Source organism: Netta rufina (genome assembly GCF_964035555.1).
Source record: "Netta rufina genome assembly, chromosome: 5".
Taxonomy (NCBI): Eukaryota; Metazoa; Chordata; class Aves; order Anseriformes; family Anatidae; genus Netta; species Netta rufina.
In genome coordinates this window covers 2,193,100-2,208,404 of record NC_140128.1, presented here as the reverse complement: position 1 = coordinate 2,208,404, position 15,305 = coordinate 2,193,100, and the positions used below count along the sequence as shown (strand labels likewise).

General features: G+C 37.9%; 1 protein-coding gene across 2 annotated transcripts in view; it reads left to right on the top strand.

The window, feature by feature from the left end:
- The window catches only part of AMPD3 (adenosine monophosphate deaminase 3), a 35,212-nt gene that overhangs the window by 14,334 nt on the left and 5,573 nt on the right, over positions 1-15,305 (top strand). For both annotated transcript variants that reach the window (XM_084287857.1, XM_084287856.1), the window contains exons 7-14: positions 5,465-5,659; positions 5,905-6,036; positions 6,920-7,083; positions 8,664-8,790; positions 9,628-9,791; positions 11,655-11,775; positions 13,238-13,411; positions 14,548-14,658. In XM_084287857.1, the coding sequence (XP_084143983.1) occupies positions 5,465-5,659; positions 5,905-6,036; positions 6,920-7,083; positions 8,664-8,790; positions 9,628-9,791; positions 11,655-11,775; positions 13,238-13,411; positions 14,548-14,658 (1,188 nt within the window). The remainder of the gene's footprint in view (positions 1-5,464; positions 5,660-5,904; positions 6,037-6,919; positions 7,084-8,663; positions 8,791-9,627; positions 9,792-11,654; positions 11,776-13,237; positions 13,412-14,547; positions 14,659-15,305) is intronic.

The window sequence follows — 15,305 nt, the reverse complement described above, 5'->3', positions numbered from 1 at the left end:
AATAAGATTCACCTCCTGACAGAGTTGTTACTCAAGTTGTTGATTACATCTATCAGACACTAGTATGGAAATACTGGTACAATCTGTTTGCTAACTGGTACAATCTGTTTGCTAACTGATGGAAAATAACAAAATTAAAGCAATCATGAATATAGTAGCAAGGTCTATCAATGGCACGTATCACTGTATTTAGAAAGGTACAGGAGAAAGCTCGTCAGCATTATTTGCTGACATGACAATTGGAGTTTATTGTTCTATTCTCTGCCCTTTTCTTTTCCTGGTTTAGTGGGAGTTATCCAGAGAGCTCATCAATATAATAAATCCCAAGATAAGATTTCCATGAAGTAAGGGAAGTGTATGTATATATCTGAGGTATTGGACTTGACCAGAATGCAAACAGGGAGATGTTTTGCACTGATCAAGCTGGAATTGGAAAATAACCCTATAATAATGACACAAACATTTCACTACACAGATGAGAGTCCAAAGGTGGTAAGATAGTGTGACTGACTCCACTTGGCTCACCACAGGAGGTGGACAACTGTCTGTGTAGGAGAAGGCTAACTTTACACAAGACTTCTGAGTCTGCCATTAGCAAGGCTCTCCCACGTTCTCCAGCCAATGCATAGCAAAGTGCAGTCACAGTGACTGCGACATAACTCCTGTTTGGCTGCATCGGGGATGAAATATAGTAGCAAGTTTAGCTCCACAGCACACAGCTGAGTTCTAGCCTTTGTGTACTAGGGTATCTTGTTTTCATAAGCAAGGATGTGAGATTTTTGAGCTGGGCTTCAAACAGACCGTTTGTCCAACAGCCTCAGATATTTGAGGGCTGGTGGTTCAGCCTTTCAGCTGGAATATGCCTTCAATGTAAAGGAAGTATGTTGAATATTCTTTTACTTTATTAAGATGTTGCTAATTGCAGGAGGAATTTACTGTGCTTTTTTGGTATTGGAGTGGTTTCTCTTAATAGGAACTTTGGTTTGTCTGTATTGTTCTTTTTAGGGGAGAGGTTGTTTGCCTTTACCTTTAAAAGAAAAAAAAAAAAAGGAAAACATTTGATTACCTAATATTTATTTGCTGCCTTTATGAAGTGTATCTGTGTACTGCATTGATAGGTGTCCTTAACTGCAAATAGCTTTGATATAGTCTTCTAAAGATGAAAAATTGATGGCCTAGTTCTCCTTCCATATGCTTTCTCTTTTCAGCCATTATTTCAGTGCGTCAGTCAACCAGACCTGAGGATATGACACATTGCCCTAGAGCAGAAAATTTTGTGTCTTCTGCCTTTCATTGTCTATTACAGAACTACAAGTAAAGAATTAAGCTTAATGAGGAAGGTTATTGTTTCCCCTTTGAAAAATTAATGCAGTGTAAATATATTGGTGAGCAGGGAATCTGTCAGTGCAACATGGAATGATATCCTGTCAATCGGGTGTTGAGGCTGCAGGGAATTCCCTGGGAAGTCCACAAAGCTCATAGTTATTGGGGCAGAAGCATGCACAAGTTGAAGTGCACATATGCAGAACACCAGGTAGTTTACAGTTGTGATGTTGTTAATCTATGCACTGAAATCTATCCATGAAATTAATGCGACTTGGTGTTTTGTGGAGGTCTGAGAGAGTGGGAGCAAAGGGAAGCAATGCAGGAAGAGGAGGGAGGCAGAGCGGCTTAGGGAAGGGGGTGCCTCCGAGGTGTGGTTGGAGGGCAAAGGGAACTCCACACTGTGAGCTGTACACAGATGTAACCATATTGACTGGGAAGTACAAATGTTTCATTCACAAAGTGTGCAGACAGAATGGCATGGGTGCTCAGGTCAACAAGGAAAGGGCTGGTCTGAAATGAGAAGGTGCAGAGGAAGACAGGATGGCTCCATTACTTGGAGAATTGCTGAGGGAAGGGAATTCGACCATCCGTTGATGAAAGAAAACTGATGTCTGCCACTGCTTGAATGGACGATGAAGTTAAAAGAAGTAAGGAAAGCTTTGGGTTAACCATTATCTTCATTTGGTTAAAAAAAAAAAGTTCACACAAGGCATATGTGTTCCAAGATAGGCGTCTGGCAGTCATTTTTTTTCTTCTTTTCATTGAAGGTTAATGTGACTTTGCATAAAATGCTTCCTCTTGAGGGAGAGGAGAAAAAGAACTGCAGTCAGAGAGCTTGGCTAAGGGTGTGCAGCTGAGTGTTTTTTATTTTTTCACTAAGGGAAAATTGGGATGGAGTGGCAGTGTAATAAATCTGGACATGCAGGTAGAATGCATGCAAGTAGAAGCAAATAAACCTTGTGCTAGGGGATTGTTATTCATGTCCCAGAAAAGACTTAGCTTAGTTAATGTATGAAGAATAGGATAGTACCAGCTTAAGAATGGGACCAGTTTTGTTTTTAGGGTGAAGGAGAAGGCAAGGGGGCCATTTGTCACTCTTATTTAAAGTGAATAGGTTCCATTTTTTTTAGTAGTTGCCTTTCATAGTAAATAACAATGAGTTTGGCAACAATTCCCTAACATGATAATGTTTCAAATACAAGTTTTAAAAAATTCCTAACCAGAGCAGACTATATAAGCTATATATATTTAAGCTATGGCTAAAGGTTCTATGACTAGCTGCTTCATTTGGATGGGATTGCACCCTGAATTGTGAAAATGCACAATAGCATACAGACTAATATATTACATGCTAGGCAAGGTCAAAGCTCAAGTCATTAAAACCTTTCAAAAAAATTAAGTAGCTCCTAAAATGCAGAACGAAGAAAAAGCTGTGTGTTACTCCATTAAATTTTTGTTGATATAAAGTTCCTGGATGTGTAAACGTTAGGATGTACTGGATAGTTAAAGTAGCCAAAGTACTGCATCTTCTCTGATAAATGCATTCTCTGGTAGAAAGTCTCACTCTCGGGCAATAAATATATTTCGAGAAGGGGAGGGAGAGAAAGAAAAGAAGGCAGGTCTTGGTTCCCAGGGAATAAGCCGGATGTGGTTAGCTTAGCTCTAGAGCTGTGTGTGATATGGGTATGGGGGCTGGTGAGGATTTGACAGGAACTTGCAAATTGCAGAGGCACACTTGAGAAAATTATTTCTCAAAGAGAAGCAGGACTTTAAAAAAAAAACGCAGTTACTATTCTGTCATCTGATCCTTGCATACAAGCAAACAAAATAAACAAAATGTCTCCTTGCTTTCCCTTACAACAGTAGCTGAGTCATGTTGATTTAAAGGAAGAGGAAGTTTTGAAGGGACAGGAATTTCAGTAGCTGAGCCACCACTGAAACTACCACGTTCTGAAACTAAATAAACTGTACTTGTTAAGGTTGTCTGTAACTAGTATTGTATGCTTATATATTGCTTTCTCATGAATGTTTAGAGCTTATGTATCTGTTAACTGTTATTTAATTCTCCCATATAAGTTAACCAAACCTGCTAGTACATAGAATTTCATTGGTACAGGACCAGGTTGTAGTAAACAATGTTTTTCTAAAACAGAAAACAATCCCTAACTTAAGTAAATACTTATAAAATGCACTTGGGTTCAAATGTCGATACAAGTACTCCGGGGAACATAATAATATGTTAAGCAGAGCTGGTTTTACTATTTTAAACACAGTAGTGCTTCCTGTGCATTAGTAGTGTACCTGCAGTTGTGTACTCTGAGACAGGACTGGTTCTTGCTTCTCTTCATGCAGCTGTAGTGTCTAGCACATGGGACTGACAGGTCTTACAAGACCAGCTTACAGAAGGGTTCTGCAGGAGTAGGAAGCAACATACAGTCAGTTTGTAATGCATGTTTCAAGATTATATGTAACACGGACAGGATGGTTCAGGTGTTAAGTCTAAAAAAGCACCTCAGAGACCTCAGAGTTCCTCTATCCTATATATTTGGTAGGAGATGGTTTGGAATCATAGTAAGTAACATTTTACCATAAAGTGTTATGTTTATATAGCTGGTGCACAAGGCACGTGTTAGAAACAGTGGAAGCTGGGACTGTTTCTACCACACATCCTTGCTGTTGCAGCCCTCCGTGTCCAGCTAGTTCCTGGGCTGGAGGCTAACACGAAGCTTAGCAGGCAGCCCGTAGCACTACTGAGCTAAAACTGCTTCTGCTAGGATCTGGCAGTCTGGATTGGAGAGCAGTTTCAGAGTCTGTCAAACAGTTCGCAGGGCTTTTGCGCTTATCTTTTTGTCAACTGTGAAAGCTAATCAGGACAGTGTCTTATGGGTTATTTGTGTGTGTGTGTTTTGTTGGTTTTGCTTTTAAATTGATAGTAATTTGTTGCTAGAGGCATTTCATTATTTTGCCTAGGCTATTTTGCATTTAGGCTATTCTGTTTTTCAGTCAGGATGAATTACTCAAGGAATTTCACAGCATATGTACCTATAGGTGCTGCTTCACACACACAAGATACTTCTGTGCTTTTAAATTCCCCATTATCCCTGCTGAAGCCTATTCCTTCCTTTCAGGTACTTAGTCCTCATGAAGTTATCAGCATTACCTGCCTTTTCATAAAAGCAGAAGTTGGGGAATATACCTGATTTTATTTCTTCTATTCTTTATCTGTGTAGTTAAAAATACTGAACCCTTGGCTGCAAGGGGACTGTGTTATTCATTGCACATACCTGCTGGAGGCAGAAATTACACATACTTGAAATGGAAAACTTAAACCAACAAGCTCCCAGACCTCACCAGTTGTTTGTTTCTTTGGATTGTGATCTATCTAATACAGGCTGCTCAAGTAGCAGTGCAAAGAAAAATATCAGTGGAAGCTGGTTTGTTCTTGTCTTTTTTTTTTTTTTTTTTAAATAGGCACTCCAGAAAAAAATGGAGGACTGCTCTCGGTCCTTCTGTGAAGCTTGCACTTCCCTCAGTGTGTGAACAGTTCTGAAGAAACTGAAAGACCTGACAGTATTATGAGTTGCTGTATTGTGATTAAGCTTGAAAAAAGTGACAAAAATCTCTCATATGCATGAGACCTGAAATGTTTCATGTGGTTGAAAAACAAAAAATGACTTATGCTTTTGGAAGTGGCTGAGAATTCCAGGTCCTTTCAGTCAGAGAAGATGGTTATAAACTATGGTTTGTACCTAGAACAACATCATTGATTCATGGATGAAATCTGTTAAAGGATACTAAAGGATCAGAACATTCTTTAAGGAAGCCTCGTTTTTTTTTCTGAATCCAAATTCTGTGATTGGCATTTGTAATGTATCTTGTTGAAATATTTCTTATATAAAAAGTGAACTATTAACTGATGGTTACTTTATTTTATTGATAGCTCTGATGATTGAATAATCCTCCCCAAACCAAACTGTCAGGGTTCTGAAACATTTTGACTTGCTGAGGCACTAATCCATTCATTGCTTAAGGAATATTTTAGAAGGCTTTAGTCATTGTTGTCACTGACATACATCAATTAACAAAGTAAGTTTATATATAAATATAACAAGCATGAATGACCTTATTTTGATTTCAGGTTGATACTCATATCCATGCTGCTGCTTGCATGAACCAGAAACACTTACTGAGGTTTATAAAGCATACATATCAAACAGAGCCAGACAGGATTGTTGCAGAGAAAAAAGGCAAGAAGATGACCTTAAAGCAAGTCTTTGAAAGCCTTCACATGGACCCTTATGACCTCACTGTAGACTCTTTAGATGTCCATGCAGTAAGTAAGATACCAAAATAAGAGAGAAAAAACTATGTTTACTAAGTGTGAAATTCTCTTTTCTGCATTTTTTTCATAACATTAAATCAGAATTTAAACTCATGCATTACTTCACATGTTTGAACTAAGCACAGTTCTTTTCTGTGCATTTTGTTTCTAGGCAGTTTTATTTATAAACAATTTGTGTACTTAAAACCAAGACTATTTGTGTTTTTTTTTTTTTTTTTTTTTTTTTCCTTCTATAGGGTCGTCAAACATTTCATAGATTTGACAAATTCAATTCTAAGTACAATCCAGTTGGTGCCAGTGAGCTGAGGGACTTGTATTTGAAAACTGAGAACTACATTGGAGGTGAATATTTTGCTCGCATGGTCAAGGTAAATAATTTTTGTGTTTTTCCAGCTGTAGAGAAATAATGGTTAGTAAAAGATTTGTGATAACTGTATCTAGAGTTAGCAGTGTGGTTAAGTGATTCTCAAGTATTAAGCTTGCTCTACCAATTTATCAGAAAGGCCTCTGCTAAGTCGGCCACTGCTGCTTCCTAAACAATTGTTTGAGCTCTAAACTGTGTATAAGTTCAAAGCAGGGTTGTGTGCAGTTTCAAACTAATGGGGAGCTGCCAAGACTCAAATCACTGGCTTAATATTTTGTTAGGATGTAGTTGGCTGGTGCTAGTTGCTAGGGAAGGGAAGACGTAAGAAAGCACCTCTACAGAAATCTGTATCTGCACACATATGCACAGGCTTCAGATTTGCTTCTTACAACAGAAGAATTAGTTGTATTCATGAACTAAATATCAATGATTTTTAGATATATATACGAGTACTTGTCTAAAATTAATAGCCTTAAAATTACTTACTACCATGAGTTCTAGGTCAGATTCATTAATGCTCTGCTTATTTTACGCAGTCATTTATGATGGTATAAAGTATTACTGTTCTGATTTACCAGTTTTGGACATATATGTATGTCTTGCAAAAATATTCGGAATAGTTGCACAAAAATTTTGTCCTTTAAATTTAGGTGTTATAGTTAGTTATACTCAAATGGCATTCTGGTAGAATATTTAAATACCTAAAATAAAGTAAAAAAAAAACAAACAACAACAACAAAACAAACAATGAATTAACAGACAAGCAATTCCCTTTAAGGAGTAACAGTACAAAGCTATGCCTGAGGAAAATACAGTGATGAATATACTACTAGCTGTTAATGATCTTCAGTGTCCATACTAAAGCAAATCTATTTATTGTTCAATAGGAAGTAGCCCGTGAACTAGAAGAAAGTAAATACCAATATACAGAACCCCGATTATCCATTTATGGACGGTCTCCTGATGAATGGCTGAACTTGGCAAAATGGTTCATTAAACATAAAGTTTATTCCCCAAATATGCGCTGGATAATTCAGGTTCCCAGAATCTAGTAAGTAATCACGAGTTCTCGGTAATCCTAAGAGTTTGAAATCATCCTAATGAATTTGTTTTAATTTCTGATATATTTTTTTTAAATGGCTTATGAGCTGTTCTGTAGCTCTATTTATGAGCAACAGCCTGGGAAATTTATTCTTGACCATTGCTGACAGTCTGGGGGTGGAGGAGGAGATGGGGTTTAAATGTACTCTTATGAAGCTATTCAAAACAACTGTGAAATACTTTAAAGCCTGAAGATACTAAAAACAAAAATCACAACTGGATGAAATTAAGTTGCATTTGCAGGCAGGGTAAAATGCAATTCAGTAATGAAAATAAATTAACTCTTGAATTCCGTAAGGGAGCAGAAATTGCTCTGCAAGACCATTATCATCAAACTTCCTCAAGACTAGTGACTAAATGACAGTGAACTTAGAAATGCAACCTGCATTGTTATGATTTGCAAGCTTAAATCAGTATTAGTACTGCTAAGTTTTTAAGCATCCTTTGGGACTTCAGGTCCTTTATTAAATGTGTATTTAAAACTGTGTATTGTAACTAGTACAGTCTCCCATGATGAGTTTGCCAGCCTTAATGGCTGAGCTTTGTGTTTTGAAATTGCATGGTTGGAATATGAGTAGAGAAAGAGCTGTCATAGTCTCATGTATCTCCCAGAGTGTGTATCTCACTAAGGAGAAAGTTCTCTCCTTTCACAGAATCACAGAATCATCTAGGTTGATCCTCCAAGATCACCAAGTCCAACCTCTGACCTAACACCAACCAGCCCTCCACTAAACCATATCCCTAAGCTCTACATCTAAACGTCTTTAAAAGACCTCCAGGGATGGTGACTCCACCACTTCCCTGGGCAGCCCATCCCAATGCCTCACAACCCTTTCAGTAAAGAAATTCTTCCTAACATCCAACCTAAAACTCCCCTGGCGCAACTTTAGCCCATTCCCCCTCGTCCTGTCACCAGGCACGTGGGAGAACAGACCAACCCCCACCTCGCTACAGCCTCCTTTAAGGTACCTATAGAGAGTGATAAGGTCGCCCCTGAGCCTCCTCTTCTCCAGGCTGAACAAGCCCAGCTCCCTCAGCCACTCCTCGTAGCACTTGTTCTCCAGACCTCTCACCAGTGCTTCCACTAAGTCATGCATTTAATGACTCACTGAACTACTGCCTCTCTTTTGTGAAAGCCTCACTAAACCATAACATTTTACTTTCATTTAGAGTAGTTAAAACTAGAGAACAGACTGTCATGAGGGGTGATTCCTTATCTCCCCTTTTCGTACTTGTATTGCTGTAAAGGAAAGGGTCATTGTTCTTGAGACGACATTTACCACTGCTTACTTGCACTATTTTTGGAGCACTCAGGAACTTCTGCAGAGTCTGGATGAAGCAGAATGCCAGGCAGTGCAGGAAACAAAGCACAGAAGCAATCCCTGCCCTGACATTAAACTTTGGATTTCTCAATCCTGGTAAAACTGAAGCCTTAGAATATAAACAGAAATGAAAGGAAATGTGAAAAATGATGAAAAACATAAGATGATTAAAGAATAGTCACAACTGTGTGTATTTTTTCCCCTTCAGTGATATATTTAGGACAAAAAATATTCTGCCTAGTTTTGGGAAGATGTTAGAGAACATTTTTGTACCTTTGTTTGAAGCAACAATCAATCCCAAAGACCACAAAGAACTGCACCTTTTCCTCAAATATGTAAGTATGCTTGGATATTCTGTCTTACATGAAATGGAGCCTCTCCTATTCAACACAGCTGTTGCCAGACACTAAAAGAACCTTTCTCCTACGTAGAATACTTATTTCTGTTTTAAAACAGCTCAACAGCTATTTATTTGTACTACCAGTAGTCCTCTGTATAATGAAGGACCAAAAAATGTTCACATGCTCTTGTGCAGAGGGAACCTACTGATCTGGTACATGAAGGAGCTTACCTCCTTTTTGGAGGTCAGTCTCAGAGGCGACTGAAGGGAAACAATGTGTAGATCCTGATGGGGCTCAGGAAAGATCTGGTTGACCTCATTAAGAGAGACATCTGTGAATGTATCTCAGATCAGAACTCAAGCTTTCCTGGGAGCTTCAGGCCTACAGCTGCTGTTCAAATAACAAAGCAGATGAGTTCAAAGGGTTATAATCTGTATCTATGACATTTTTTTTCTTTTCCCCTCGACCCATGCTGTTGTGCCTTGTTAAGATGGAGCGCTTCTGAACACTGTAGCATCAGTGGCAGGACTCATCTTCCTGCTTAACAGGAGGAATGTGCCATGTTCATGCTTGTTCTTTATTTGTGCTTCTGCAAACCCTGCATCACAGTAGAACTAGTTTCTGGAGTGAGCGTTGCTGTTTGGGTAACATTTCAAAGAAAATATGCTATTGCTGTTGTCTGCATGGTGTGGTAGAAGGGCAGAACAGCATAACTGCTCGCATAAGGAGGGAAACTAGATGCTTTGTGCAAACAAGTCCTGAAACAAGAGTAAGTAACATCAAAGTTTACTTCTTGAAAGCACTAATTCCTGTGAATCTCATCTCCTACAGGTGACTGGCTTTGATAGTGTTGATGATGAATCCAAACATAGTGGCCATATGTTTTCTGACAAAAGCCTTAACCCTGACCTCTGGACCAATGAGAAGAATCCCCCATATAGCTATTATTTGTATTACATGTATGTCAACATCATGTTGCTGAACAACCTTAGGAAGTAAGTAGTCATTTGCTCTCTTATGAGTTTCTGGAAAGAAAAAAACAATTAGAATCTTGGTCTCGATTGAAGTCTGTGTCTAAATCATACATCTTTGGAAGCAAAGCTTATCTCAAACAATTTTAAAGAGTCCAAGAGGAGTACATGATTTATTCTGAAAATGTTAACTGTAGACTTAACTTAAATGAAATACTCAGAAATTGTAAAGGCATCAGGTTAATATCTTCATTTGACATTTGTGTATAAATTCCTTAAATCTGAATATACTTAAAACAAAAAAGAAAGAAATAAAAGAAACCCCACAAAACTGACTTGTTGGCCTTTGCTCAGATTCACAGTGGATTTCCAAACCTAACATACTTGTTGGTAGCTTGTTATCTCCTGCTGATTTTAGAGATACAAAGTTGTGAAATGCTAGTTTAAGGGCTGCTGCTGTTACTGAAGACAGAGGAAGCCATAAATATAAACCACACATCTGGCTAATTAACTTAAACGTCCTTACTGATTCATTCAGTTTTATCCCTTTTGATACCAATGCCTAGGCAAGTAATGCAGGGATGTGTGATTCTGAGCATGAAATCATGACTGTGAAAGCAAATTTTGTCACTGGCTCAGTTAAGCCTGAAATTCAACTTGAGGTTATGTTCCTGAATTTATAGCTGATCTACACAGCTGACTCAAATTGAGGCACAGGGAGGTCATCCATTGATGTTACAGTATCATCACTTACCCTGCAAGGATTTGGTTCATTATTATTTATAAAATGTTGGGGAATTTTCTTATAGGAGGTACATAAACTATCATTTTAACAAGTCTTATTCGAGTTTACAATCAAAATGTTATTTGTCCTCTCCTCTTCCCCTCTCCCACTGCTACCTTAAGCATTTCTTTCTCTACCGCCCTATATAATCAAATCTCATAATAAAAACATCCACCTTAGATTGCTTTGTACTTATAACAGAAAGGCCTAGTTGTTAGATACCTGCTGAGTTGTGTCTTGTTCATTACAGAACTAAAACTAAAGTCATCCCTTCCTCCTGACTTTCTCTGCATCCTCTGTAGTGTACACTTTTTGTCTTTTCAAAAACAGAGATTCTGTCAGAACTTAACGCATTTCTTTTTAACCATTTCAGCTACCATTTGAAAATCTCCCTAGGTAATCATAAAATCATCTTTATAGCTAGGTGAGACAATGAAACAATTCATCAACAAGTCAGTAAAACTGTTCACCCCCCTGAACCCAGTAAGTATTTGAGACATCACAGCCAGTCCATTGCAGGACTGTTTTACACTTTTTGTAATACTATCTACATCAGCAAAATTAGATTCCATCCTCAGATCCTTTCTCAAGAGAAGCATTACTGACCATCTATCCTCAAATTGCTATATTCTCCAGCAGTCCTCGTTGAAATTCTGTTTTGAACACCCCAAAGACTTGGGGTATGTGTCTGCACTGTATAAACAGGGTCCATTATAACTTAAAACAGAGCATCATTTTTAAATATTGATGATACAAATAAAATGGTTCTAGAAATTACAGTGTGAAGTCTAGCATAATAACTAAAATTCCCAGACCAACTGTTCACCCAGTAGTTAAGCAATTGCTACATGAGATGTAACTGGGGAAGGAGAGAAGGAACACACATACATCAGGTCGTGGAAGAGACTTGAATAGAGGGACCTTCCCTATTTGACAGCAGCAAAATAGGCTGATGTGTTGGCCTGATGGGATGTCGTGCCAAGCTGTATGAGAATGCATATATTAAAATTTTATTTAAAATACCACATTAATGATAATTATATACATAACAGATAGATAATAATGCATTTCTTGTTAGTGGAACTTGGTTTTAATCTCCTCAGGGAAAGAGGCATGTGCACTTTTCTGTTTCGACCTCACTGTGGAGAAGCTGGGTCTATCACGCATCTTGTATCAGCCTTTCTGACAGCAGACAACATTTCTCATGGATTGCTCTTGAAGAAGGTATTGCTTGCTTGCTCATCTAAATTAATCACTATCTGCTTAGACTTCAGTCACTGGTTCAAATAGCAGTCACCAAGTTAACTTATCTGGACAGTCCCAAATTAATATTCTTAGCATGGCATAAGTTACTCTTTACTTTGATCATAAAAGAATAAGCTCAGCAGAGCTTCCTACTTCTTATTTAAGCTATAAAAACAGATATTTTACCACATGAATATTTTAAAGCTCTGTCTTTATAGGAAAGATCTGAAAGAACTGTTCTTATATGTCAAGGGCTTGGTGACACCTACTTCTGGTTACTCTACGCAGAACTTAAGTTATAGTGGAAAAAAACTACTTTAGGTTGTTATTACTCCTTGTTTTAGATCTTAGAATTATTTAAGAAAAGCTCTAGTATTTTTCTGCACAGGGACAAAGCTCATTTTCCCTGACTAACATCCCTGTGCTTCAACATTCATAAGGTTTTGATTATTTATATCTAGAGTAATTGGGATCATTTGATCATGAAATTTAACATAGCAGTATAACATGGCAATTTTGTATATACAGCTTGACTGCTGTGGCTAGGACAGACATTTCTGGCATACCCATAAATACCCATCATACAACTCCTCATCCCCAGGCCACTGTTTTGTAATTAAAATAATTTGTCAGTAGGTGGCAGACATGAAACATGAGTGTTGTAATTCTTCTGAAAATTTTCTCATAAATCGAATTTTCTGGTTAGTGTTAGAAAACTCTCTCTGTATTTTACAATGTATCCAAGAATAAAGAATAGTTTTGTCTAAAACCATGTCTGACGTTATCCTCTGAACCACTGATTCCTAAAATGAGACCCAGACATAGTAGTACTAAGGCTGTACATGACCCAGAGTATTCTTCTCTTCACTCTCCTGCTCAGCTTGGGGGGAAAACCTGGCAGAACAGATAGATAATAATAATGAAGGTGCTTGTTAGATTCACTGGTTGCTTGAGCCAGAAATAGTAACAAATAAAGATGAGGTGAGCACAGATTATTTATAGTATGTGCACAGCAACACGTAATGTCTAATAAATCACAATTATTTTTGCTCCTCAAATTGGACTGCAGTTTTGAAAATAATGAATGGCTTAGCTGTTTTGATGTATGTGATGTTATTTGTGACTTCAAGCTTGTGGGGCAGGTATGTTGTTAATATCAAATGCAGCACCCTTAATAGTCATATACACTTTCTAATTATTTTTAAATACAAGGCTGCAGGTGTTTTTTTTTGAGGAACATAAATTATTTTTATAAAGATCAGTAACAATTTACAATTCAGATTCTTAAAGTATTTTCAGAGTTTAGTGTCAACATAAATGTTTTGATCTTCATCCTCCCACTGTAATATTGTTTCCATTTTCCCTAATGGAGATGTTTTTTTTCCCCACTGTCCCATAATACCACTCAATGTTGACTGTTTTTGTTTGTTTGTTTTTGTAGAGTCCTGTCCTCCAGTATCTTTATTATCTTGCACAAATACCCATTGCCATGTCTCCACTTAGCAACAACAGCCTGTTCCTGGAGTACTCAAAAAATCCACTACGGGAATTTCTACATAAGGGACTTCATGTCTCTCTCTCTACAGATGATCCTATGCAGTTTCATTATACAAAGGTAAGAATTGCAAAAATCACTTGTCTTCAAATTTGGCAACAGTGTACCTCATAGGCCCAGAATGACCTGAAAGCTGTTTTATACCATTGCTTAGGATATAAAGTTCCATGTCTTTCAGTCACTTCATTCATTATTCTTCCTCATTCTCAGTCTACTGCTCACTATTAGGTTTCAGAGGGAAATGTCTAATTTCCTAATTATGTTTCTTTTGTACTCTTGCCTCTCCAGTGTTGGCTGTTGAAGTATAGAATGAAGGATGAGGCTGGAGGGAGGTTTGAGCCTTCATAAACAATCCTCTAGAGTGCCAGGAAAGTCCAGTTTCCTTACTAATAAATCTGGGGAAGTACATTACTAAAACACCATGTGGAGTTTCTGACGATCACATAAGCTCTTTGCTCAGTGAACTGAAACTGAGTTTTGCCCTTGGGTGGCCTGGCAGGGCGGAAATGCCTGGTCACTGGTTGTTTTGATGCCCCAATTTTGTCATCAGCGCAGACCTGCGTCACGCTGTGCCTTACAATGACCCATACGTTGCTCAACTGTCAGTCTTCTGAGGGTGAGCCAAGCTCTGCTGTGCTTCACGCAGGCTTGCTTCTTGCCCATGATATACATGCCTCTGCTAGAAGAGACAGAGAGGTGGGAGCTTTCTGCATGGATGTAACGCAACACAGTCTGAATTACACATGATGTGGGACATCCTTAGATGTGAGAGCCCACTAGAGCCAGACCCAACACCCTTGTTGTAGGGGAGGTTAGAAGTGAGAAATTGCCCTGTCTGTCTATGTAGCATATTCACTAAAGATTTAAGCCTAGATCCTCCAAGATTTCTATATTCCCCAGAATCTCATTTGAAATTGTCTAATAAATGCCTTTGAGGATCTGGACTACAGGCTGCAATTTCTTAGGCTAAAATAACTTGATACCCAGTGCCTATTATTTAACAATCACCCTTGGAAAATTTTAAATAAACAATCCTCTTTGTTAATAGTTGTGATGTTAATGTATTAAACCTGTAAGTTTTCACAGCTATCTAAACAGCATGTATAAATTCCTTAATTAGTAATGACTGCATATCCGCATTTACATTTTATTTGCATTATTTATCATTTGATACTAAACATATTTTGGTGATACAGGAAGCTCTCATGGAGGAATATGCTATTGCAGCCCAGGTGTGGAAACTAAGTACCTGTGACTTGTGTGAAATAGCAAGAAACAGCGTGTTACAGAGTGGATTGTCAGATAAGGTAATTGTGGCTATCTTTTGTGAATATTAGGGTGAGTAGGAAGTGAGAAGCCAGTAGTCTGAAAATTAAATAGCAGGTCTTTATGTGATGTACTTGTAATACATCCCTATCCTCTTTTACTGAAATATTTGCAAAATATCTATGTAGTCTCACATTTAAAAAGTATTGAAGTTGTATTTTTCCTCATTAGCTTTGTTTTGGAATCCCCCCCAATGTGCAGAGACTAGGTACCTGTTTATACTCAGGTCTCGCTCTACTCCCAAAACTTTAATCCTTTAATCCAGTATCCCTCTGCAAGTAATTTTATACATGTCTTGCAATAAGTAAAAGTAAACTGCCTGTCATTAAACAAGACTTGTTTTTAGCTAGTAGTGAGTATTACATGAAATGTTCTGTTTCAGACAGGCAGTCACATTACGTTAAATCCCCTTCTTGCTTTAAAATTCTATAAATCCATGGCATGCTCTTTAAGACTTAGTTTAGAACATCCTCTCTTTTGCATCCCTTTCAGACACTACTTTCAAGGAACAAGTATGTGAAGGGGCTTTGCAAGTATATTCTGTTGTGTCTTCCAGTATTCTCTAGTGACAACTACTGATCTTCCACTTGTGCAAACTTTTAACAAAAGAAACCTAAGCCTCTCTTTT